Source organism: Notamacropus eugenii, chromosome 7 (genome assembly GCF_028372415.1).
Source record: "Notamacropus eugenii isolate mMacEug1 chromosome 7, mMacEug1.pri_v2, whole genome shotgun sequence".
NCBI lineage: Eukaryota > Metazoa > Chordata > Mammalia > Diprotodontia > Macropodidae > Notamacropus > Notamacropus eugenii.
Genome location: NC_092878.1, coordinates 164,712,789 through 164,740,566, shown reverse-complemented (window position 1 = coordinate 164,740,566; position 27,778 = coordinate 164,712,789). Strand labels below are relative to the sequence as shown.

At 42.3% G+C, this 27,778-nt stretch overlaps 1 protein-coding gene across 11 annotated transcripts in view; it reads right to left on the bottom strand.

The window, feature by feature from the left end:
• The window catches only part of PDE5A (phosphodiesterase 5A), a 196,353-nt gene that overhangs the window by 3,795 nt on the left and 164,780 nt on the right, over positions 1-27,778 (bottom strand). For all 11 annotated transcript variants that reach the window (XM_072625339.1, XM_072625338.1, XM_072625340.1 and 8 more), the window contains 4 exons: positions 26,732-26,795; positions 25,615-25,689; positions 25,155-25,238; positions 38-19,696 (listed from right to left, as the gene is read on the bottom strand). In XM_072625339.1, coding sequence (XP_072481440.1) covers positions 19,559-19,696; positions 25,155-25,238; positions 25,615-25,689; positions 26,732-26,795 — 361 coding nt within the window. In that variant the 3' untranslated portion in view covers positions 38-19,558. The remainder of the gene's footprint in view (positions 1-37; positions 19,697-25,154; positions 25,239-25,614; positions 25,690-26,731; positions 26,796-27,778) is intronic.

Genomic DNA, 27,778 nt, shown 5'->3' with positions numbered 1-27,778 from the left:
TCAGGAAGGGATATGCTGCAAAAGAATAAAGTCTTACCCGAACGGTCCTGTTTCTTGTTTTTGGGCACTATCTTCATACCACGAGATGCCATGTTTCTAAGTGTTATCTCTCTCCTTGGTCAAGGAGTCAAGATTGAGTTTTGGGGGAGCATTTATACTTATTCCTGTCATTGAATCATGATGAGGCTGTCTGAAGTCCAAGAATTCTCCCAGCTTAGTCATGGTTAGACTTTGGAGCGGTGCCTTCTAACACTCCTCCCACAAAATGATCTCCTGAGACTTGACTCATTTGTAACACAGGAGAATGTATATGTTTGGCAGAAAATCAAAATCTGAAGGTTCATTTATTTCAGGAATTATCGCCTGTGTAGAGAACATATGATAATCATTTAATATCAATTTAACAACCTCAATAAGGGCCAGAATTTGAATTAGTCAACTAAAAAGAAGAGCCTGGACTTCAGAGCTTCTTTACTCTCTGAGTAAACTCAGAGAATATCTCTTGTCATGTCAACAAAGCCAGATGAGGCTGACTTTATGAGACCCTTAACCCGAGAAACTCTCTTGAATAATGGGACGTTTTCTGTATCTTATATTTTGTGGACATACTATGTTATGGCATGTTAGTGGTAAAGAAAAACACAAATATCCTGGATTGTAATTTCAATGGACACTGTCAGTTGTCTTGTCTTATTTGCAACTTATTCAACTAAGAAACGTCCTTTCTCGTGGTATAGTTAAAGACATACAGAGACCATAAATCTGAGGGACACAGACATGCTGGGATTGTGTTAACACAGATTCAAGTCTATTCAGTCTGGTATCAGTCCGAAGTTTCCTTCTGGCTCCATGATCATGTGTCTACTAGTTTTAAGGAGATAAAAAATATGAGTTTACATATCGTCAAGCCTGTTTGCCTTTTTTAACCAAACTTCCAGGTTGACATATACTACAAGAGTGTGTGTGTGTGTGTGTGTGTGTGTGTGTGTGGTCTGATATCTACATTCTTTCCTCCTTTTCCACAGCCTCTATGCCTTAGAGAGACTGGTAATGTCCAAGGAAGATTGGTATAATCTTTTCTGGTTGCTTGGGGCAGATGCTTTGAGACTTGGGAGATACTCTAGTGTTTTATCTTTGGACTTGGAGCCAAGAAGACCTGGTTCGAAGTCTTGCCTCAGACACTTACTAGCTGTGTCATCCCAATCAAATGACTTCACCTCTTTGGGCCTCAGCTTCCCCCTCTGTAAAAAGAGTAGGTTGGTGTAAGTTTCTCTCATTTCTAAATCTGAGCTTCATTGAAGCAAGTGTCTGAAGTGAGAAGGATATTGCCATTTTCAGTCACCATATATGAAGGTGATGTTGGTGGTGGGATCCCTCTTGAATATGGAGGCTGTCTGGGATGAATATTTCCTCGTTGAACTTGTGAGAAGCTGAGGTCAAGCAAGGTTAGACCCAAAGGAGTAACTTGAAGGGGGTCCTTGGCCTGATACTGAATCACACCTACTGTGATGGAGGGAGGCTCATGCTTCCAGCTAGGCTTGGAGCCCCCGAGAGGCATTGTTCTTTATGACACCCTCTGGTGCCCTATGCCTCACTGGCAGGCTCCTAGGGGATGGTCACCCATGGTAATGGAAAGAACAGGTGCTTGGAGTCAGAGAGCCTGGGTTCAGATCTGACCTCTGACATTTACTGCCTTTGTAACCATAGAAATGTGTTTCCAGTGGTGCTATGTGACACTGGGCCAGAGCTCACAGTGATGTCTCTAAATAAAATTCTGACCAGGGGGAACAAACACTCTTGTAAGACTCAGGTTCCTCATGTGTAATACAAGGGAGTTGGACAAGGTGGTCCTTACAGTTCAGAATCTATGCTCCTATGGCCTCAGGTCAATTACTCTCTGAGTCTGATTTTCCTCTTCTACAAAACAAGGGGGTTGGACTAAATAAGCCCTGAGGTTCCTTCCAGTCCTGAAGAGGAAGATCCTTTTTGCATCACAAAATGGTGTCTTGTATAAAGGGATATTTTTCTACCTCCAGCTGTGGCCAACCAATGTTAGACCCATTGTATGTACAAATTTTACAGTATAAATCAGGTGAACTTGGAAAGAAACCTGCCATTGGCCTTCCTACTCTCTCTGTCCCTCCCTATGGCAATTAACTTGTAAAACAGGATTTTATTATCAGAGAATTGTACAATCAGCAGTGAGGCAAAAGGCAAAGATCCTTGTATTTACTAAATAAAAAGTCATTTTTTCTATTGATTTTCTACAGGTTGATGACCGCAACTTTATTGTGCCAACATGCCACTTGGGCAAAGGTTGATGGCTGACATAGCACTGTGGTATCCCTGCACCCTATCTCAGAATGTAGGGAAAGGCAAAGGGGACAGATCACCTATGGGCCAGTGGAGCACAGGCTTTGGGGTTAGATTTCAAAAACTGGGGAGCAAATCTTGATTTGGGGAGAGTTGAATGTGAAATGAGGTTGGTAAGATAGGCTGGGACCATATGAAGGAGAGCTTCAAATACTAGGCCAGTTTTTATCATAAGGTCAATAGGAGGTCTTGCAGTGGAATGGAGAAAGCTGGCTTTACAGTTGGTCAGTCAACAGTCAGTCAACAAGTATTGACCCTGTGCCAGACACTGTTGTAAGAACTGAGGTTACAAAACAAGGCAAAAACTATCCCTCACTTCCAGGAGCTCACATGGTCACAGGGGAGACCAGTAGGAGCTGGGATGTGGTCCTGCCCCTTACACATCCTGGCTGTGTGACCCTGGGCAAGTTTACTTAATCTCCCAGAGAAGGCGATGGCCTGTGTGGGATGGAGTAGGTAGGACGCTGGATTGGGGAAAGGTGGCTGCAAGAGAGGAACATGGTCTTTACTTCCCAGAAACCTTGAATCACCAAGCAGTGAGAGAAGGCTGGCTGGCTTTCTGTTCTTTCCTCTTTTACCATGTCCATTAGAGTTCAATTCTGATGTTCTGTCTGTTGGTGGAGGACATGGGGAGAGGCTGGACATGACTGAGCTACTTCTTCCCAGAATGCTTCATTCAGGGATTTTTTATGGACTCCTCTGTGCCCTCCATCCAGCCTCCTTGCTGTGCCTTCTGGCCTGTGAATGGGAAGTTATTCTCCCTGCTCTTCCCTGCCTGGAGTGCCTTTAGGGTCATAAAATCATTATGGGTCTAGAACTGGAAAGATCTGGTTCAACGTCTTCATTTATAGAGGAAAATTGGGAAGCTGAACCTTTCGTCACTGTACACAGCTAATCTTTGGTAGAGAAAGAATTTGCAGTCATCCTCTGATGATAAAAACCAGTGTCCTTTCATGATCTTACAGGAGGAGGATTAAGCAAAATGACAGTAGCCTCTTCCCAGCCTGACCCATCATCCATGTGGCTGTCATGGCGGGATGGGGGCAAACAGCAAAGTGAGAGATGGCCAGCATCAACTGGACCAAACCGGCCGCTAGTGTGTGTGTGGCCAGAGATGAACAGAGAAGGTGAGAGGCAAGAGAGTCAGGAATCAAACGAGTTGAATTCAGAGTGAGGGAATGGCTTGCAAGCAAGAACATATGTACTGTGCCCCCGCTTCCCCAAGCAGGGATACTGGAGGCAGACTTCTACCAATGGCTGCACAGGGAGCTATGGCCCTTCCAGTGATGGGGGATCAGTGCCAATGAGACAAGTTGGATTCCTAGCAGGGCTTCATGACCAGAACTTGTCTGAGCTCAGAGAACACCTGGTGCTATCAAAGCAATACAATAATGACGTGATGTTACCATAGGGTGAGCACAAAGGATTGCTGTTATGCCAAGCTCGGGGCACAGCCTGCTTGCTGGGCCTTAGCTCTGGAAAACAGGCTGTTTCCTAATGTCTTGACATTTTCCCCTTTTGGCCAAAGGGAGGGGATCTGAATGAAGTCTTCCCCTTCTGGCCAATAAAGGAGAGGCAGGTAGGAGCCAAGAGGCCACTAGGCCCAAGATGAGATGTTGCCCAGAGGGTTACTTCCTTGAGGCACCTATTGGGAAATAGGTGTCATGGCTAGCCATTGTTTGCTTCCAATCAGAAAAGAGAGGAAGGCCAAGAATGTAGAGGAAAAACAATTGCAAGACACACTTGAATTGGGGCTGATAATGTTTAATATAAAATTTTGGAATAATCTCTTTGTTCTCTCTGAAGTAAACTCAGAGAGTGCCTCTTCCTATGTCAGCAAAAGCCAGCCAAGGCTGACTCTACACTCCTTAAGGAGACCTTTAACCTAAGACACTATATCTTGAATAATAAGACTTTCCTTTGATGAATAATGAGACTTTCCTTTGATGAATCTTATTATCTATAGACACATACTATGTTATGAATAATGGGACTTTCCTTTGATCTATAGACATATACTATGTTATGGCGTATTAATGATAAAGAAAATATAGACATCTTAGATCATAATTTCTATTGAACATTGTTTACCCTTTCCTATGTCAATTATCTGTTTAAGGGAGGAAGCCTACCACTCACTAGTGGTGGGATTTCCTTCTTTATCACCGAGACATGTGTTTACCCAGCTGGAATCCCAAGGCCTGACCAACATTACTTTGTTAATTGTCTTGTCTTACTAAATTTATGATTTGTTCAACTAGGAGAGTTCCTTTCTCACGGCAAAATGTATATAAGCCAGAAGATTTCTGCACTGGGTAGCCAGAACATTTCTGGCTCCATAATGCATTATGTTACCGTTATCTTTAATAGGGAATTGATCAATTAATTAATTAAATCATAAAATGTATGCATTGGCCTGTTGCCTTTTCTTAACAAAGTTTTCAGGTCAACAGGGCCTTGGTGCAAAACAAAAGGGAAGAGGCAAAAAACAAAAAACAAAACAAAAAAAAAACAAACCCAAAAAACCAAACCAAACAAACAGACTAGGACAGTATACTCAGTCCTTGTCCAGAATCTTGGGACAGCTGTCTCATCTGGATGTTGGCTGCTGCTGGTTCCATATTAGATAAACCTTAAGGTCCCCAAAGTGTACTGCCATTCACGTAGGAGCAGAGGCTTTCTTCAGATGATCCAGGAGTCCACACTCACAAGTTTGGCAGCTGTGGGAGCAATCAGAAGCCCCTGCTAGAGGCCCTTAGAAGATGTATGGGCTACCAATTGTGAGAAAACTCTGCGTATCAATCTTTGAATCTGAGTTTTGGGTCAGCACCTGTAAACAACACATAGAGATGATCCAGTTTTCCGGCCACACAGGGCTATCAGACCATGCAAAAAACCTTTGCCCATCATTATATAATTAGATAAATCAGGTACAGATTAAAGTACTGAGAAGTTTCACAATTGACTAGTTCAGAGAAGGGGATTTCCATGTTGCCAAGGTAACCAAGAACACGTAAACATAACTAACATCAAGTTCCCTTGTATTCTAGTAACTCATTCTCAATACCCATTTAACCAGCACCTTCTGAGTACCAGACGTCTCATGTAGTCATCTGGGCCCTGGATGTCTTGGCTTGGACATGTGCTTATTCTCAGGACAGCTCTACAAGGGGTCTGCTTCTCCAGTTCCCAATCTAGAGGTTCCTAGATAATTGTGCTAGTAACATCATTGAAACTGGGTTGTCCAATTTGGAAACACCAGAGAAGTTCAGTTCATATACCATCTGTTTCTAGCCTTACCTAAATCCTGAAAGAATCTTTCAAAAATTGTTGAGGGTCCAACTGCAAAATGAACTCCTTTTAAAAACTACCTTTTAAAATGATCAGACAGATACTTGAATAAAGGGAAAATAACCATTATTCATACAATTTATGTGTGATATTCAATTCTGAGAACTTCACACCAAAACATGCTCAAAACCAGAATTTCCATAATAGATGAATTGTGGAGGCCGACCATGTACATCTGTACATAGTTCTTAGAGAAAGCAATCTACTGCTATTGCTGTGTGATTATTCACTGGAAAACTTTCACGTTACATCTTTGTCTTACTCTTGACTAATCATTTCCCCCTTGGTAGGCTGTCATTCCCATGTTATAATTGGATCACAGAGATAGGTTCAAATTGTAAGTTGTTCATGCTTGCATCCTATTATAACAACTCAGAGATGTTCCAGGATCAATCTGTTATCTAATATATTTAGTACTGTACTTAGAAAACTTCTTAATTATAGAAATTTGCTATAAAAGAGAACAGGAAGGACATCGTTATAATAATGTCATATATTATAACAGAGGGAGAAGCTTCCTTATATCTTGTTAGATTTCAGGGATGATTCATATCTCACAGTAAATCATGTAGTTACAGGGTGTGAACAGCCAAGTTCAGGACCATCAGGTGGGAATTTTTCTTTTCATAAAGGAAATAGAACAATGAGGAAATTGAGTCAGGAAGATTCTACCTAACCTGTGCCAAAGTCATCCCCAAAACTTTCCCCAGGCACAGACATCCACCTTTAGAAATTCCCAGCCTGCAGCAACACTATTTTCTACCATTGACTTCATGACAATTCAGACAACTGTCCTTCTAATCGAAGCTCAAAACAACAGGGAATTACAGTTCCACGAATTTTAACCTTAAATATCAAAATGTCACTAACCACAACTTAGGACATGAATATCTTTCCTGATGTTTCCTAAGAGTTAATGTTTCATGTATCCTTTACTTATAAATAAAACTAGCCACATTCTAGGACTGCAGACATACATGCAGCAAATACCTGACAATTGACTCGTCCTCAGTATGTTGAAGCTACATCTATAAACCACCCTCCATGCTTTCTTAAGAGCCAAGAATTTCATGAAAATTCACTGTTATAATAAACGTTCATATTATTATCTGCTTCCTAATAAAATATGCCTCATTAAATATTTAAAAGTTTTCAAATATCTATTTTTATCATATCCTTTTAAAAGCTTAATTCATATGTAACAGCATTCAGATCACACAGTTGTTTTATCTAACAACATTTCTGTTACAATGGTCGCTCAAACACTCTGAGGTAGGGTGGTAATGGCCTCCTTCCTGTTCCTCACACAAGACACTCAGTCTCCCGGTTGTGGACATTTCCAGTGGCTGTGCATTGTGTCTGGAATTCTCTTCATCCTCATCTCTGTCTCTTGGCTTCCTTCATGTTCCAGCTAAAATGCCACCTTCTGTAAGAAGCCTTTCCTAATCCCCCTTAATACTGTCTTTCCTCTTTTGATTATTTCCAATTTATCCTATATGTAGTTTGCATATAATTCTTTGCATGCATCTCCCCCATTAAAATGTGAATTCCTTGAGAACAAAGGTTATCTTTTGCCACTTTTTGTATCCCTAAGGCTGTCAGACCTTCTATCCACTTTTTCTTATTGGAAGAGAGGCCCCATGGTGTTGGGGAAGCCTAGTCACTACCCTGTCTAGGGCATGTCAGATGGTCAAAGAATCACAGATTTGGGGTGGGAAAAGAACATGAGAAGTCATCTGACCCAACTCCTTATTTTACAGATGAGTAACTGAAGTCAAGAAAGGTTAAGTGATTAGCCCAAGGTCACACAGCCAGTAAGTGTCTGAGACAGGGTTTCAACCCAGACTCTAAGACCAACACTCGGTCTATCCAGTCATGTTGTCTCTATTGGTAAATAGGGGCCAGACTTAGAGGCAAAAGTAGAGTCAGGGAAAAGCGAGGGAATTGGCACAACTAGATTTGATTTGCATTATGAACATTTTTCCTGATCACTTTCTTAACCCAAGGCAGTTAACCAAACTATACATCAAACCCTGATTTGTAATTTACTGATTTCTGAGGCGTAGATGCTCACACTAAAAATTTAACAATAGGCTCTTGGTGTAATCTGACTCTAGCCCTCCTGCAATTATTAACAGGCAGATCAGAATCCATAATGAAAATACAGACCAAGGCTTTTTCATTCTGCCCTGCCCTGCATCTAGGATTATCTTGGGGGGTTATTAACAAAAAGAAAAAACTTCAAAGATGATGGTTCAGCCTAATGCCTCCCCTTTGCCCTCCTCAGCCCACATTTGAGCAGATGCCATTTGTGTTTTTTTTCAGCTGCTGCCAACACTTTTTTCGTCCTTCAGGGCACTGGTTTCCTGGAATGGGCTGGAACTGATGGGAAGGATGATTATAAAATTTGTGACTCTTGAATCTGCTGATGTCCTTCCAGTAAAGAAAAAGAAACAAAAAAATAAACCCTCCACAGTGATCAGCCTTCTGCTAACAGAGTACAAAATTCAATCTAAATAAACTCTCTTTAATTCCAATTTTATCCAACCATTTATTCACATTCAAACAGGCCCCCAGTGCCTCTTATGTGGATGATCTAGACAATAACCTCTTACCTGGCTTTCCTGTCTGAGTCTCTTTACCCATTCTAATCCATTGCCCTGTTTTGAGTTATTCCTCCTTCCACCTTTGAAAAAGCTGCCAAATTGATATTCCTAAAACACAAATAGATGTTCAGTTGTGCCATTTTCTTGGCAAAAATACTGGAGTGGTTTGCCATTTCCTTTTCCAGTTTATTTTATAGATAAGGAACCTGAGGTAAATAGAGTTAAGTGACTTGGTCAGGGTCACACAGCTTGTAAGTGTGTAGATTTAAACTCAGGTCTTCCTGACTCTAGGTCTAAGTGCTCTATCCACTGTATCATGGTTCTGCCATTCCCCTATTCAAAACTGTTCTGTGGCTCCCTGTTGACTCTGGGAGAAAAATACATCTTCAGCTTTTCACTTAAAGTGGTCAGTTAAGAATCATTAAACTCAAAAACATTCCAACCATCAGAAAATTAACAGCTTAGATCACAGATTAGACAACCTTACTCAAATGTGGCTTTGAGAGGGAGAGCACCCTGAAAAAAAATATTATGGAAATAACAAAACTTAGTAACTAAATAGAGCAATAAGAAGAAATACGAGAATAGCCAAAGGATTGAAAAATGAAAGGGACAAATGAGATATTTACTACAAAAAAAACTGACCTGGAAAACAGGATGAGTAGGGACAATTTAAGAATCATTAAACTTCTTGGAAACCAAGGCCACACTAAAAACCTGGAAATCATAAAAGAAAATTCCCTGACTCTATTTAAAAAAAAAGAGGACAACAGGGAAGAGAAGGAATCATGTCACCACTTATATAAAAATCCAAAGTCTTAACAACCCAGGAATGTCATAATCCAAATCGAGAGTTTCTAGGTCAAAGAAAAAAAATGCATAAGTAGCCATAAAGAGAGAATTCAAGTATCGGGGAATAAACTTCACACAAAGGTTTGCTTTGTTTCACAGAGATACCTGCTGGTGACAATAACATGTTCAGTCATTTAGCTGCATCCAAACCAGTGACCCAGCAGAACAACTGCCCTTGAGGTTGTCTTGGAAAAGATACTGGAGTGGTTTGCCATTTTCTTCTCTAGTACTGTAACATAGCAAGAGACAAAATAAATGGATGAATGATCCAAAGTCAATTTTTCTGTAAAACTAAGGATAATCCTACATGGGAAAAATTCATCTTTAGTAGAATAGAGAATGTTCAAGCATTCCTGTTGGAAAGATTAGAGATGTGTAGTCTTTGAGGCACAAACATAGGAGATATGAGAAAGCTGGAAAGGAATATACATACATATATATATATGTATATGTGTATATATATACATATATATATCTGGAAGGGGCTAAGTAATAGCCACATATTTATGTCCTAATGGGGACAAAGACAAGTGTTGCTTCAGAATCCCAGTCTTTTAGGGGTTGTATTGTAGTCAATTCTTCGTTTTGAAGAGAACCAGTGACATCATGGGTGACATCTTGACTCTTGTGTGAATTGGATTGAAGTACCGGAGAGTTGTACTAAGTCATGAAACTCATTCTCTCTTCTAGAGTCATCAAAGTCCATTGAAGAGACAAAAGCCAGGATGACTGATGTTGGCTTGGGTTGCACTGTATGACCTTAGTGTCTTAGATGTCTGACCGAATGCTAAGTGCTCCACAGTACCTGCTTCAGCCTCCTCCATAGCTGTTGGAACACATTATTCTCATCCACTCATTCCCTGCTAGGGAAGTCTTCACATGCTTGGGGTGTGTGGCCTGCTGGTTACCTTCAACCTGGTTTAGCCCATCTGCCAAGGTTTTCCTGGGTTGTGGCCACTGTATATGCTACAGCTTCTTGGAGTCACAGTTGGGAGTTGGGGGCCAGGTGGACAGCAAAGTTGGATGAGCAGCCCTGAAAAGCGCTCAGCAAGCCCTCACACTAGGGGGCTAGTTGTGCCTGAACACCTCATACACAGACATACACAGAGTTAAGAAAGAGAAAAAGATTCATATAGATTCGACATAAAGACTCAGCACAACATGTCATATTAAGGAAACCAATATAAACCATACAATTATAGTAATAGATGCAGAAAAATATTTTGACAAAATAAAATACCCATTTATGTTACTAATACAGAAAAGCAAAAACGTAAATGGACCTTTCTTTAGTATGTAAACAGCGAGTATCTGAAACAAAGCACTAGTATTATCTGATAGTTAGCTACCAACCTTCCAATAGGATGAGGGGCACACGGTCACCACTAGTGGTTGATACAGTCTCAGAAATGCTAGCCATTGCAATAACACAAGATAAAGAAATTGAAGGAATAAACACAAGCAAAGAAGGAATGACATTATTACCTTTTACATATGATATGATTATTTACTTAGTGAACGCAGAAGAAACAGACAAAACAGTCCTATTCAACTCCGTTGTATAAGTACCTGAGAGGCCACCTACTAAGCCACCTTCACAATTCAACTTCGAAATGCTCTTTATGGAAATAACGAAGGCAAATAATTGGTGACATCTCGATGGCTTATGCTTTTAAGTAGTATAAAGACCACACTGTTGAGATTAAGTTATAGATTTAGTGCTGTAACAATCAAACTGCTCTACATTCAGGTCCATACCTATAATCCTTGCTCCCAGAGAAGGCTGAAGCGGGTAGGCAGCTTGAGCTTAGGAGTTCTGAACTACAGTAGGGCTAAATTATATAATCGTATTACATAATTAATACAACATATCATAATCATTAATATATGATCATATACATAACATATAATTATACTATATAATTAATTATACTATGTATTTATCTCTATTTTATTTTAGAATCTCTAGTTTCCTGCAAGTCTCTGCTTGAATATCTCCTTTGACGTGAAGCCTTGGATTTCCCTCAGCTGCTAGTGCCTCTCCCCCAAGTTTCCTTGCTTCTAAACATGCCACTATAAGTATGTTTTTCTCCCCTCACTTGATCATAAAGCTAAGATTACTTTCAATTCCCCGTACCTGTCCCTTTCCCCCTTCTTTCCTGGTCCTAGCCTTTGTCATTGTCTTCCGCGTTCTCTGTATGTACATAAATTTTCTTATACGTACTTCTTTATTATATGTTGCATAGTCCAATGGAACATGAAGTGCTTAGAGTAAGGGGTATTTTTTACTTTCTTCGTACTCCCAGCACTTCCTAGGATGCTCAGCTAAGAACTTAATACATGTTTACTGACTGGCTAACTCTTGTCTTGGTATCTCCAGAACCTAGGACAGTGCCTTGCACACAGCAGGAACTTAATATTTGTTGATTGACTGCTAGAGGAATTGCAGATGTGCTTGAAAAAAATCTTTGTTTCATTTGTGAAATCCCCTGGTAAATGTCACTGAATACAGCCTAATAGGTCACAGAAAGGCTCTTTCACATATCCTCTCCGGGCCTCATCTATATAAAAAGGCCTTGAGTTAGAAGATATCTAAGGGCCCTTCTAGCTCTAAATCCTAAGAAAGATCTGGATTTATTTCTCACACTCTATTTTGGTTGAAATTTTCTATTGATTTCTCTTTTTTTTTTTAAAATATTTTTTCTTTTTAATTACTTTTTAAAATGAAAAAAACATAAATTTTATTTTAGACTCAAGGGCCAAAACACAAATACTGAATAGAGAAAAGAAACAAAACATACTATAAACTTAAATATTGGAACTTAAGATTTCTCTTTTATTTTAACCTCTCATAAGTGTTCCCACCCCGTGCTCCCATTCGGCAGACACCCACTTAGTTTCCAGTTTTTGCTACCACAAGAAGCATTGCTATTACCATTTGGGCATGTTTGGACCATTCTATTTTTCGTCTGCTTGAAGTATATGTTCTGGGTGGAAGGGTATGAATAACCTAGCAAATTTTCTTGAGCAACCGCACGTAGCTTTCTGGAGGACCTGGGGCAATTCACATCTTCAGCAATAGGGTTTTTGTGTGTATCTTCACAAAGCCCCACCAGCAGTGACTCCTTCGAGCATTTCCCATCTTTGTAATCTGAGAGAGGAGACAAAGTTCTAAAAGCTGCCTTAATTTGTATCCCTTAATGGTTTTAGATCACTTTTTCATATGGTTTTTGATAGTTTTCCTTTCCTTTCCTTCCTTCCTTCCTTCCTTCCTTCCTTCCTTCCTTCCTTCCTTCCTTCCTTCCTTCCTTCCTTCCTTCCTTCCTTCCTTCCTTCCTTCCTTCCTTCCTTCCTTCCTTCCTTTTTCTCTTTCTCTTTCTTTTTCTTTCTTTCTCTTTCTTTTCTTTCTCCTTTGACCATTCATCTGTTGGCTCTTGGTGTTATGTATTTGTACCATTTTCAAATATATCTTGGATGTTGAGACATTTGTCACAAAAAGTTTTTTTGTTTTATTTTGGTTTTTTTTGCCATGAATATTCTGTATTTGTGCAACTGACAAGTAGGCAAATTGTCCTACCTGGTTACGGTTCTAGCGCCCTCTAGTGGGCAATCTTAGAGCTCTCTCTCTCTCTCTCTCTCTCTCTCTCTCTGTTTGGATGTAGAAACCCACTGTGGACTTATAGATCAGAATAAGACGACAGAAAAAGACCTTGAAGATTGTAGCATGCCAAAGTTTTGAACTGGATGTGACCTTACAGGTCATCTCTAGCCATTACTGTACTTTATAAATGAGGAAACTGAAGTCCAGGTGAGATTTGCCCTCAAGTCTTCTGACTCCAGGGGCAGGTATCTCCCCAGTGTATACGACCTGGTCCTTGGCCCAGACTGTGAGAGTAGCAAAGCTAATATCCAAGCTTCCAACCTGAATTCTACCCTTTGGCAGAATTAGTAGCATTCAAATGTGTGGCTGTTGAGGCTTATTATGTGAAGGGCCTGATCAAGTTGCTTAAAACAGAGTATCAGTTTCCTAATCTCTGAAGTGGGCATAGTGCTTGCAGGACCTTCTTTACAGTGGTGTTGAATGGACAGGACTCTTTAAACCTTGAAAGTACTAAAGAAAGGTGAATGATCATTGCTGTTTCCTGTGGGATCACTGAGTCAGAGGACGTTCAGCTAAGTCGGTCAGTTTGGCCAACCCTAATTTTTGCAATGTCTTGCAAGTCTATGTCATTGGAGTTTCCTCTTTGATTGTCCTAATATGAATGGACTCTGATATCATGCATGTGTACACACATATGTGAGTATGTTGGAACATATTGTGTGTTAAAGCTTATGAGGATAGATTGGGGTGACAAGGAGCACGAGCCCCATCTGAAAGTGAAAATGTATTAATCAAAGGTATGAAAGTCACTGCTTGATATCAAGGGCAGTCACAAGGCCTTGGAAGGCTGGGCTCGAATTTCTCCTCAGACTCCTAACTGTGGGATGGACCCTAGGAAATTCACCTAACCTCTCTTCGTCTCATCTCTGCCTCTATAAAACAGGGGTGATAACAGCACCTGCCTTCCAGAGTTGTTGTGAGGATCAACTGAGATAATCTATGAAAAGTCTTTAGCCACTGTAACTACCAGTCACTGCTCATATCGGTGCATTTTTCTTGGTCTCCTGATCTTCTGTGAAATGGGTTCTTTGGACTACATGACTTCTTGGACTCCTAGCTTGAAAGTCTAGTATCCTTACGGACCACAATGCCGGTGTCCTGGACCATCAGATGCTCTCTATTTACCCTTCCCCACTGCCAAGTTACTTCCGGGGTCATCATGATCACACAAAAATGAAATTTTAATTGTTCCCCATCCTTTTTTATTTTTCAAAGAATGGAAAACAGTACAAAGATACAATGAGGAGGTAAGTAGCAAGTGAGCATTACGGAATTTTGTGGAAAACTTCCCTGGAGTTTTTTTCTTTCACCAGCTTATTGGAGAACAGTCCAACTCAACTGGTCCTTACACTTAGGTCTGTCAGGTAAGAAGACTGTCTGAAACAGGGAGTGGGGGATGACAGAGGGGATGGGCAAAAGACAATGACATTCAAAAACCTTTCAAACCACTTGGAAGTTAAACATAATATACACAGTACCCTCCCCTCCCCATCCTAGTACAAAAATAGTGTCCAGAAACTATGTATTTGTTCCAATACTTTGAAAAAGTATAAGAATACAAAGAAATACTAACAGTGGCTAGTGATGGTTCTTTGTGATTTAAAAAATTAAACTATTATGTCATTTATTTTTAAAAAGTATTTACACTTTCAACTACATTCATTAAAACATGTATACACAGGCTTTTGGTAGTGTAGGGAGGGGGAAGATGATCCCAACGCTTCCTTCCTTCCTCTGTATGGCAGAGCAAAAGGGGTCTGGAGAGATGCTTACTCAATACAAGCCAACTATTTAACATCCTTGGACAGTGATTTTGACTTCCAAGTGTGTTGCTCCAAAGAGCCACAACGTAGTTTGTAGAGGGGGAACCAAATAAGCAACTCTGTGCAGTGGGACATTGGACAGACTTCCCTGACTTAGCTGCCTTTGACCCTAGAGGATGATGGGGATGATGACTGTGTCCTATTTCCAGGCTCATCCTGAGTTCTTCATCAAGAAAGGTCTCATGAAACCTCATAGCACACACTTAATAAAGGCCTGGGAGCAGTGGTAGGGGAATGGAGAGAATATTATCTGTCCAAGGTTCCATTGAAAATCATCAAAGTTAGGAACTGAGGAGTCTCCTGAGGGGTCCTTTATCCACCAGAAAGTGCTCCCTTCCTCCCTCCCTCCCTGGGACCCATTCAGAGCATCTGATAAATTGCAGAAGAGGGCAGACATCCCATTGCTTCAGCATTCTACTTCAGTCATCAAGGGGGGAAACCCAACCACAACATTGCTGGCAAATATTACAGCAGTTAATACATCAAGATCTAGCAGAAATGGGGATGGGATATGTTAAAGGTGGAGAAATCAAATCTGGTGAAAAAGAACTGGGCTGTGAACAAAGAGAGACATCCAAGCCTCCAGCTCCTGCATTATACATCTCAGTGAGTAGTGGAGCAGAAGATGTACAGCAGGTCATTTCCTATTTTCCATCCCTCCCACCCCCACCCTTGCTGAGTATTTAATATTTTTTGTACCTGCTTTTGTCTCACTTCAAAGGAGAGATCATTGGTGGTGACTACATTATCATTATCCTTAAGAGCTTTTTAAAGTTTTCTCCTTACCAAGTGTCTACAAGTGAAATATGGGAAAGATATTCTCACCTGCAAAGACTGAGGAAATTACAAGGACATAAGAAAGGTTTCATTAGACCAACGTCCCGTAGCCAGTTTCTGACACTGGCAGTTTTGAGGGAGAATATGGCAGCTGCCCACCATGCTTTTGTCTTCAAAGACACCAAGTGCATAGGTTCTCAAGCATCCCTAGTTCCATTTACAGAGCTCCCTAGTTCCCTCAGGCACAGAGTGAATCAGTGATCTGCACAAATTCCCGCAAGAAAAAAAAACACCAATTCTATGAAAACACTAAAATTCTATGAAAAAATCCTACACTATGAAAAAAAAGGCAGGTCATTTTACCAGACAGCGATGGCACATTACTCTCAGCTTTTGCATCCATTACTCTAGCTACCATGTAGCAGAAACAGTTAGAATGTGTGCTTTATTTCATTTTTAGGAAGGACATTGAGGTCAAGGCTCTGTAGAAGGTGCAAGAGAAAACCTGGACAAGAACTGGAGAGGCTGAGAAGGCAGGAGAGCCCGTGGCCCACAGGGGTAGCAGAAGCACACGTGATGATGAAATCCCAGAGCTTAAGGATCAAAGTAGGAAAACACAAAAACAAACTTTGGTCGTCTGTCCTGGGAAGATAACAGGAAGTGGGCACTTGCATTGGCAACTAAAATTCTGTTCATCTGTGCTCACTTCTCACAGATTGCATGAGTCTGCTGCTGAATGTTGTTCAAGGGGTCAACTTAGCTAAGGTGAGCACAAGGCTGGGGTGGGGGACAACTTTGGGGTTCTGGCATTCCCTCAGTTATAAACAAGCTGAGCTCTGCTTCAGGGCTAAGCTCATCTGCCCTAAGGAAATCAGAGCTCCTTAATGTAATGATGTATGGTGGCGTGGAAAGAGCATGGTCATGGAATTACAAGAATTGGCTTAGAATTCTGGCTCAGACACACCCTAGCTGTATGACCCTGGACAAGTCGAATAAATTTTCTGGGTCTCAGTGTCCTTTTCTGTAAAGTGAGGGGTTGGAATCTTTGAGGTCTCTTCTAGGAGACTAAATAGCCCAGTGAGATGGTCCCTATTTTGAACAATAATAAAGCTTGTTAACTTCAAAATTTGCTCAGCACATAAATTACTTTAGTGGAAAGGAGTGAGGTAAGGACTTTCAATTTCTGCAGGAACCATGGTCTCTAATGGATGAACACCAACTAAGAAGGGCATCTCCTAAGTGGGAAAATGGCACTTGACGGTATCCAAATACAAGTTAAACGTATCTTCATTCCACCAGTAACTACTTACAAGGCATCTGCTCAAAAAATCATCTTTGGTTAGGTGGAAAGGGTCTAAACCAATGGAAAATGCCAATAACTCAAGTTGTAGACTTGGGTGTGGGTGCATATCCTAGGATAGGGTATACAATGTAACTTTTTCCAAGATCATGTGATCTTTGAAGGGATGTCAGAGGTCATCAACTCCAAATCCCTCATTTTATAGAGGAGGAAACTGAGGTACAAGATGCAAGGTCACATAGAAATAAAGTGTCAGTGGGGATGGACACTCCTGGAGAGATGACCCAGCAGACATAGGTCACTGACTTGTAGTGGCAATCAGAATAAAGACAAGTTCTGTCATTACGGGGCAAGGGTCACAATTCTTATCTCAACAATCCACTGTAGTCCAGCCACAGCAAGCTCGCTGGTGAGCAGCTGGAAGCTTACCAGAGTGTTTTACATACCCTGAAACAGAGCCAGGCACAATTATTGAGGGGTATCTAAGGAAACATTAGTTTCTGAGAACATCACGAGATATTTGCATCTATACATCATTTATGCATAAGGTCATGGTGCCCAAAGTATTTCAAAAATTAAGTTCCATCTTGAACTTTATGCAAATGCCTATGTGAAATAACCAGGAGAAGCATTTGTAGGAAATGGTCTTCTTGTACTTGTCATTATGATGGTGATGTGGCAAGGTGGGCTGCCAGGGGCCAGATGTGAAGCAGGAAGAGACCTGCCTCTGACATGTCCAGGTTGTATGACTCTAGACAAGTCACCTGACTTTGAAGTGTTCCCAGGCAACTGCTTAAGAGTGTAAATTATAGTGAATTAGCAATCTGCCTTTGGAGAAGGAGGTTCTACAATGGAGATTCTCCATATAAAAGGACTGGACTAGAAAACAAATCAACCCAGCTCTCCTGAGCCTTTTGGACTAAGGGGTGATGGGAAGTGTGAGCAAACACATTGAGATAGTTGGTTGGGAAGCTTCAGGCCTCCTTCTTTCCTTCATTCTGCATGTCTGCTTTCCCAAGGCACTTGAGCTCAAGGGCACACGTATGGAATGGAAACTGCCTCTGATCCCACCAGGGAAGTTTATATATATACGTGAAGTACTGTGGGAGAAAGGTGGCAGCCAAGTCACATAGTCTGAAGAAAGATGGAGAACTGGGTCATTTCTAGGGGGCAGGGCTTGACCTGGTCAATCTGGGCCCCTGAAGCAATTCCTTCATGTCCACTGATCCCATAGACTGAAGGAACTTCCTTCTGTATGACTCAGGGTTCTGCTTATGGCTAGGGGACTCAAACAGCCCATTCTGCTATTTCTCTTTGATCCCCAATAGCATCATGATATAGGTAGCCAAAGGAGACCATGGTGGCCTTTCAATACTTATAAAAATGCAAAAATTGCTGTATTCTCTTAGCTGCATTTATGATTAAAGCCCTGTCTTAAAGCAACCTCTTGGGACTCCTTTCTATGGGCAAAGGTAAGGAATGGTTGCCTTTCACTCTACTTGTGACTGCCTTTTACTTTGGACAATGCTGGATTCCTATTACCTTGATTTCCCTCTTTCAGTTTGAGACTTACGTTAAAGGAATTTATTTTTTTGTGATACAAGCTGTAGGAACATTTTTAAAGAGGGAAAGATGATTTTGCAGTCCCTGGTGTAAGGAGGTGCTTCCTGAAGTTTTTTCAAAGATTCCTTCTCTTTCCAACATCTATAATGCAACCTTTCTCATCAAAAAGCCAACTTGCTGTGTGACCCTGGGCAAGTCCTTTGTTCCACACCTTGATTTCCTTATCTATAAAAGGAAAGGGTTGGCTGTACAAAATGCCCTCTTGGGCCTTTCTAAGTGAATCAAGAGATTCAGATTTGAATTCTTCTTCTGATGCTTACTGCCTGTGTGACCTTGAGAAAGTCACTTACTTAGCTTCCTTGGGCCCCACTTACCTTATCTGTATAGAATGAGAATTGGAGTAGGAGGTTTCTAAGGTGCCTTCATTCTCTACAACTATGGCCCTATGGATGTAGGCTCAAATCTGGCCTCTGACGTGTACTACTTGTGTCATCCTGGACAAGTCATTTAACTTTGGGGGCTCATGATCGCATCTTTTAAATGAGAGGGTTGGATTGGATGACCTCAGAGATCAGCTCTAAAACTATGGTCATAGTACATGTCTTCTGTTCTTACCTTCATTATAAATTACATGCTATGTCACAGGCTTCTCAACGTTCTAGAATTCTGAAAGTTGCTGAGTCAAGACCTGAGTGTGATAGGCAAAGGCCTTGGTGATAAACATGCCTCCCAAATCCCAGCAATCCAGCCTGCCCACAGTCAGGCCTAAACAACGGCCCTCTCTCCTCTGCATTCTCAAACTCTAAGGGATGGACTGTTGATCCTGGCTCCCCTAGGAAGAGGGAGAAGCTGCCAAGCATTCTTGAAGAACTGGTCATTCGGCCACAGCAAAACAGCCAGGGACACAGATGGACAAGGCCAGGGCTAGAGGTTTCTCAGAGCCTCCCCAACCTCCCTCAGCAGAACCAGAGCATCGAGACCAGTTTTCTGCCAGCTGTGGCCATGGTGGGCAAAGCGGGCCACCTCACTTCAGTGGTATAAAGACCTATCCCAATGATAGACACCAGTCCCCTAAAAACATGTCACACTACGCCCTTCCAAGTTGTGCAAAAATAACACCAAACGTTAAAAAAAAACACAGCAGTGGTAAAATAGATACCCAACTTATACAGTGTCTATGAAAACGACGTATCACAAAATAGGACGTCTTCTTGTAAACGTAAACTCTACGTGCTCGTCTGCCCAAGGTCCTTCAGTTCAGCTTGGGCTGGCCGCTCTCCCCATTGACCAGGTTCTGCTCCTGCTCCTCTGCCAGGGACTGCCATTTCTGTCTGTTCTTTCTACAGCCATCTAGCAGAGGGAAGCAGGCCTCTGAGACGTGGACCAGGGCCTGAGGAGAGAAGGACAGATCAGATAACTGGAAGGAGTCAGCCAGAGAAGAAAGGCCTTGCTCCTATGCTTTCAGTCAGGGGATGCAGCCCCTGCTAGGTGACTTGGACAGAGGACTCCTGATGGGGTCATCGGAAGTTATGTGAATAGGTATGGATACTGTTGAGGTTGGTGACAGCCTGGGGAGGAGCCTTAAGTGTGGATGAGAAAGTGGACTTCAAGTCAGGAAGACCTGACATGCTGCCTTAGAGGCTTATTATGTGTGACCCTGGACAAGTAATTTAACCTCTCCCGGTTTGTCAAGTGTGAGTACTCCATGTCATCTAAGGTCCCTCTCAGCTACAAATCTGAGGACAAAGCACATGCCAAAAAGCCCTCTTTATTGACAAAAACATGAAGAGTCTCTCTCTCATGAGCATACACACAAACATACACACACATCCATACACACACATACACATCCATCCATACACACACACACACAGACACACAGACACACAGACACACACAGACACACAGACACACAGACACACAGACACACACACACACACACACACTGATCGTGCTAAAGAAGTGGTAACTCTGCATTCTCTAGGCCCTGCTGTGATGCCTCATGGCATTGGAGTCCAGCTGAGCACAAATTTTAGCAGGCTCTGCTGATTTAAGAGGCTCCAGGGAGTTGACTTGGGGTCTACCTGAAAATGACCTGGGCTAGGTTCTGAGAGGCTCCAGGGAAACAGGGACCTGCAATTCCAGGATGGAGGATATTTAGGCCCTTAGGGCTGGTGCTGCATCATTTGGAGGTAGAGGAATGAGCTTGGGGCCTAGGAGGAAGAGTAAGTGTTTCTAGTGAGAGGGGGCCCAACCCAAGCTGCAGAGGGGGCTGCATGTAGGGAGATGTGAACAGAGGAAATTTGAGTGGAGGTAGGTGGGATCTGAGAGGAGGGGAGAGAAGAGGAAGGGGAGAGAGAAAAGAGTGTAGAGAGAGACAGAGAGAAAGTGGGAGGGTAAAGAAGAGAGAAGACGGGGAGGGGGAGGAAGGAGAAGCAAGATGGGGAAGGAGAGAAAGGAAGGGAAAGAGGGGGAGAAGGAGGACAAGGGGAGAGGGGAGGAGAAGAGAGAGAAACAGAGAGAAGGAGGGAGTGTGTGAGTGAGAATACAAGGAAGCGTGTGTGTGTGTGTGTGTGTGTGTGTGTGTGTGTGTGTGTGAATGCCAAGCATGCCAGCCCCATGATATACAGAGGGACTAGGCATGAGAGAAGCCCTCCTTCTGCCCTTTTCTCTTACACAGAGCCAATCAGCAGGATGTTGGAATTGATGAGAAGTGATCAGCTTCTGCCCTGTACGGCAGATGGGAGTAGTGAGCTTCAGAGGGCCTCTGCTGTGGAAAGAGACTTTCTGGGTCCAGGGAAGGTCCCAGAGATCAGGGGTTATCCTGACAGGAGGATCACGGGATCACAGATTTAGAGGTAGAAGAAATCGTGGTAGTCATCAAATACAACCATCTCATTTTACAAATGAGGAAACTGAGGACCTGAGGGGGCAAGTGATTTGCCCAGTGTCACAGACCTAGTACGCGTTTGAGGCAGAACTAGAATCCAGGTCCTCCTGTCTAGAAGTCCAGTCCCATATTCACTATGCCATGCTGCCTCTGACCACTTGGAGTCATTTGCAATGTTCAAATGCTCAAGCCCCGGCACCCAAAGATGGAAGGTCAGATCAGAAGAAATAGCTGAGCTAAAGCTGGCTCAGGAGGTGGAATTCGAACCCAGGGCTCCTGGCTCCAAAAGCAGCGCTCTTTCCATCACTGTGTATTCTTTAACAACGAAGCTTGTATAGTAAAAACTCGCTGTCTTCTTTAGTTCCTGGCTATGGTGATTATGGTGGTCAGTAACTCCCTTCTCCCCTTTCATCACATTTACTACTGTCTTTTTCTTAACCAGAGAATAAAAAAAAATAGGTAAAAAGGGAATTCTATAGATTAAATGCCACCTTCCCATGATGCTCATTGATTGATGGCATGGAGAGACTTCTTAGAGAGCTTTGTCACACACACACACACACACACACACACACACACACGCAGATGGAGATCAGCAAAGGGAAAAGGTACAAGCACATCCACCAGAGGAAGCTCTTGAGTGAGTCATTTGGATTAGAGGTGAGACGGTTGGTGGGGGGAGGGAGTTTGAGAATGTTGGGATGTCTTTGACCATGCTTCTGGTGCAGAACCTGGCAGCAAGGGAGCAGGGAAGGAGGCTGAGAAAGTGTGTGGTGTTCACTCTTTCCTACCTTTCTGGCTTTGAGTGAGTCACCTGGCTGAGCCTTCACAGCCTTAGCTTCCTCTACAACACGGTGGTGGTGGTGGGGAATAAAGGAATGCTACAGAACTCTTCCAGTGTGGGAAGCCCTTTCTGCTTTGGTTTCTTTTAGCTTTCACCTATCACACCACCTTCTATGTTTGTGTGCTGGCAAACACCAATAGTCATGGTTGGAAAAGGCCACTGACCTGAGAAAGGCAAGGGACTGGTCCTCGGGATAGCTCACTCTGCAACCTTAGACAAATTATTTAACCTGTCAGACTAGTTTTCCTATTTTTAAAGTGAGGTAGTTGGGTTAGCAGATGTGGGAATTTGGGGCATGTCCATGTTTCTCCTTGGGTCTCAATCTCCTTATCTAAAAAAGTAGAGTTGAACTGGATGATCTTGACTTACCCCTTGAGCTTTAGCAAATTAAGAATTATAATTATAAGAAATCTATGTTTCTCAATACACACACACACACACAGAAGTTGTTTCATTTGGGTTGTTAACTGAGGCTAAGCTCAAAGACACCCCATTTAAGTGTTACGCACACTTAACTCAAGAGTTGCTAAAATGAATATCTCAGAATAAAAATATAGACGCACTTGTGTATACATACTTTTATATGTGTTCACATGTGCACACACGAGGTACTCACAAGCACACTCCTACACATTTATACATATAACATACACATGTGAATATATACACATACTCTCTATGCTTTTCCTAATTTCTGCTTTTGCATGCATGCATGTGCATATGCATTTGTGTGTACATGCATATGTATGGTAGAGGGAGTTTTTACATTAGGAGGCCCTTCCATGGAAAAAATCACAAGTCTTGACCAGAAAAGAGGATTCCCTGAGCCCTTCTGACTAACAATGATGAGAGATGGATTTTTGTGTGTATGTATTTATGTCTCTATACATATGTGTATATACATACATATGTACATGTATATATGTGTATACGCACCATCCAAATTAATAGTAGTAATGAGTAAAAGGCAAATAAACCCATCTCACGACTGAATTAATTAAGCATATAAAGGAGCATGTAGCCTTAGTCTTAGAAATTATCCTCCAATGCTAATTTCCAATCTAATTTAAGTATGACAGGCTATGAGATGTTGTGGAAAACTCCCTGGATTTGGGACCAGGGGTTCGAACTTCAGGCCTCACACTTGAAAATGTAACAGCCATTCTTACTTCACATTTGGGCATCTTGAGTTCAACAGGGTGCTTGAAGAATTACTCAGAACTGGCCAGACTTAGAATCCTTTATGTAGTGCATGCCTCATTGAACATTGCATGAACTAATTGTGTCACTCTGGAAAAATCACCTGACTTCTCCAAGCTTCAGTTTCCCCTCTGTGAAATGGGGTTGATGATATTTGCATCTCATAGAATTAGAGATAGGATTTTGAATCCCGTATCTGATATATCATCATCATGATGACCATCCTCATCATCGCATCATCACTCCCACCATCATCATCACCATTGTCATCATCACCACTATCACCATGGTCAATATTCATAAAGCACTTGGTTTTCAAAATGCTTGGCGTCTCACCATCTTACTGAATCCTCATCTGATGAATAGAGATTACTCCTGTGGCTAATTGGTTAAAGCACTAGTGAGCAGTCAGCCTGGGTCCAAACCAGTGTAAGTCCAAGGACAAAATATCACAATACTCCTGGAGGCCCATGGGAAGCAGTGAAAACTGGGCTTAGTTTCTTGTCCAGCCCGTGGGTTGAGTGAGAGCTGTGGCCACGTTCTAAATACTAAAGATTGGTTGACTGGGAATTAGGAAGGAAAAGATGATAAGGAAGACTTCTAGCCACCTTCAAGAAATAAAGGAGAAAAGGAACTGGGCTTCTCAAGAATTAATGACCTCTCTATGAAACCAACTTCTGCTCAGTGATAAGGGCAGGAGTCACATGGATGCAGGATAATGACTACATAATGAGACTAAACAAACAATAACAATAATTTAAAAAGAGTACTAAAGGTATCATGGTATTAAGATCGAAAACAAGAACTGACGAGAGTGATATTTGGGGAAGGGCAACCACTCCCAATCATTAGGACGATGGAAGAGAAGGGGAATGGGGTCCAAGGAATGTCAAACTCTGTATCTAGAAGAAAAACTGGAAAAGGGCCATGCTAGCTCTATGTTAGAGCTGAGCCCCGCAGCGACATGGGAAATCACTCAATGTATCAAAGACCCTCAATGCCATTGTGTTCCTTGGTGACTTCATCTCTGAGGCATGTGGAAGAGAGGCCAAGGCAAGGAAAAAGTCTTTAGTTAAAATCTATATGATTCCAGAAATGTTAACTCAGGCTCTCTCAACCTCAGTCCCCTCATCAGTAGGGTGGAAGGAAATGAGTACTTATGAAGCAGCTACCATGTGCCAGGCGCTGTGCTAAGTGCTTTACAAATATGAGCCCATTTGATCCTCACAACTACCCTGGAAGGGAGATGTTATTATGATACCCATCTTACAGATGAAGAAACTGGCAGACAAAGGTTAAGTGACTTACCTAAGGTCACACAGCTAGTAAGTGCCTAAGATCAGATTTGAACTCAGGTATTCCTTAACTCCAGGTCCAATACCCTTCCTACCCACTTTGCCCCCTAGCTTCCTCAGGTTAATGAATAGGCTACGTCTAGGAAAGTCCTACGGGCGTCTTTATCAATGTGAGGGATAGGATGTCCTAGTGGAGAGGGTGCTGGGTTTGGAGTCAGGAAGATGTGAATTTGAATCCCACCTCCTATGTTGGCTAGTACGGTGAGCCAGGGAGAATCACTTAACCTTCCTCATATCTATAAGATGGGTAGTTAGTTTTATCATCTGTAGCACTGACCTCACAGGGGTTCAAATAGGAGGCTCAAATGGTATTACATGTATATGTCTGTGTATATACACACAAAAATAAATATGAATAAATATTTATATATACAAAGTTTTCTGCCCTTCAAGTACAATTTATGAGGCATAATAAAAATATCAACAATTGCTATTATATGTAATATTAACAGAACAATATTATATACAATGTACTATATAATGCATAACCACTACTTATGATATATTAAATAATAATAATGATAGCATGATGAGAATTGTTCTTCTTTCCCATGTGTACCTCATAGAGCTGCAGGCATATGGCGTCTATGAATCCAACTTGCATGCTTGGGATTTTATTTTTCTTTTCTCTGTTCATCAGGTCCTGAAAACAAACCAAGACAAATCTGCCTTTACTTAAAGGCCAGTGTGAGAAAAGGGATCATGGAAGTTCAGTGGGTGAGCTGAGGAGGGCTAGTCCCGACCATACAAGAAAACGAGCTATGACTTTTGTACCTGACAAACAGAGTGGTGCGGTCACACCAGAAACGATGAATGAATGGAGAGCACCCAGGCACTTGCTGTGTGCTAAGTGCTGGGGATACAAATGCACAAAGCAAGATGGTCCCTGCCTTCAAGTTGGTTACATTCTAAAGGGGGAGAAAATGATGCTGATTGAGTTCCCTGCAGTTTAATTCCAAAGGACACAGATCAAGGCCAGGCTTGGGACCCTGTAACCCAGTGGAGGCCTCCCTACTTACTGTGGGCTCGATGTTCAACTCCTTTCGCTCTCTGTCTCCTTGGTCAAAAAATTCTGCAGCTACCAGTTCTGCTATCTGAAACGGAGATCCCAAAGAGACTTACTGGGCTAGAATTTTCAAGAATCATTCAACATTCAATTCATTCGAGTTTCTCCATCACAATGGTAAAACGGAAACCAAGCAGTAATGATCAATAAAATGACATCTACTCATTTATCAAGGGAGGTGATGCGGCCTCGGGGATAGAGCACTGGATTTGGAGCAAAGAATGCACTGGTTCAAATCCTGTCTCAGGTATTGCTAGCTATATGACCCTGGACAAAGAGGTCTACAAGAGTGAGCCATACATAGTATTAGTATTATCAAGGCAGCTACAACAGTGTGGGAGCGAGCACCCCCAACCAATCTGAAGGGCGAGGAGCCATGCTGAGCCCCTGAGATCAGGGAGACATGGGCTTCTTTGCTCTCATTGGTTGTACGGGAGAGGCCAGAATGGGAACATGACCTTGAGTCTCCGCAGAGAATGTAAACTGCCTTAAGTAAATGTAAACGACAAAGAAGCCCCAACTCTCCCATGGGAAAATGTGCATGTTCCCCTGGGTCATCCTGGAACTCAGCCTTCTTCATTCCATTTCTACAAAGTACCTGACCTGGCCTGGCCTTCGTGCGGGGATCCATGATGTTACTTTGTCCTGCTGCTGCCCAGGATGACCAGCCTCTTCGTGAATAAACTCCCCCAACTAACCTAATTAATCCTAATAAAGCCATTAGTCACCAAGTTGGTTAGGAGGCCCTCTTTCTTGGGTATCTCAGTATTCTCTCAGAGGGTCTGCCACCTGATGATTGACATAACCAGAGCAGAACAGATCTGCCCCCTCCCATCTGGCATAGTGGGCAGGAGAGTCTGCCCCCCCTTCCATAGGCTCTCCATGGAATTTAGCATTAGGTGGCCCAGGAATTTAAGATGGGAAATGTGGTGCTCAGCCAATGATTCTTTGTAAATACCGTTAAAAATAGCCAGCCTGATCCTCCGCCAAGACCTCGGCCAGCTCTGAAATAGAATGCACTGTTAGGACGGCTGTCTGATCCATCATGTTTATAGAGATCTGTGACATACCCGCTGTTGAACAGGCCATGGCTTGGTTATCGCAGAGAGGTCACAGGCTGTCATCAGCATGGCTCTAGAGAGGCAGAAAGACAAACAAACACCAAACTCCTTTCAGTCACTCTGCGAGGAAGGAGGTTTTCACTAAAGCCCTCCTCTGACCCCTCAGCTTGGCACCTCTGCTGGCAAAATGCAGGCCCTCATAATGCTGGAAGGGCCTTTTGTGGTACTGGAGTCAGTTAGAGGACATGGGTTCAATTCCTGCATTTTTTTGCTACCTGAGGAACCCTGGGCAGGTCATAAGTTGGGTAAAGATGCTAACCGGGCCTCAGATATTGGACTAAATGGCATCTGAGTCTCTTCTAGCTTTAACTATGATCCTATGATTTCAGTTGCCAGTCCTGCATGGACTTTTACTTGATAACCTGTCTGGTCAAGGTTAGGGAGGCTCATGGCTGGCTTGGCCATGGAAAAATGAATTTTTCAACCCCAGCAATGGTCAAAGACTCTACCAAGACATTGAAGGATTCTGGTCTTTGCCTGTGGAAGGCAACATCCTCACAGTATGTCTCCCTCTACTTCAATTCCTTGCAAATTTATTATTTCTTTACGGTAGGCATCCATTGATACACACAGTCCCATGAACTTCTGAGGATTAAGACAATAATAACTCTTTATGGATGAGCCTCTTTAAACTTGGCTGGGGTGGTGCTTACGTAGGGATTCTTATTGGTTTGGATGGGACCCACCAGGCATAGCTTTTGAGAGCTCAAGGTGCCTCCGTACCACAACAAAGCATTGGAAGGATTTAGAAGAAGGAAGTAGCCCTCTTATAGAGCAGGCTTTAATACAATGTTTGGCATCTACTAGGTGCGTAGTTATCAATATCAAGAGAATTAAGCCTGTGAGGGAGTGCAGAGGGTGGTAGTTAAAGTGCTGCCCTTGAAGAAAAACTAAATTCAAATCTTGCCTCAGACACTAGGTGTGAATACCACAGCCAGAGAGGAAAGCTCATCTTCAGTTGGATCAAGAGGCAGTCCCTCTTCCCTTTTCTTCTCC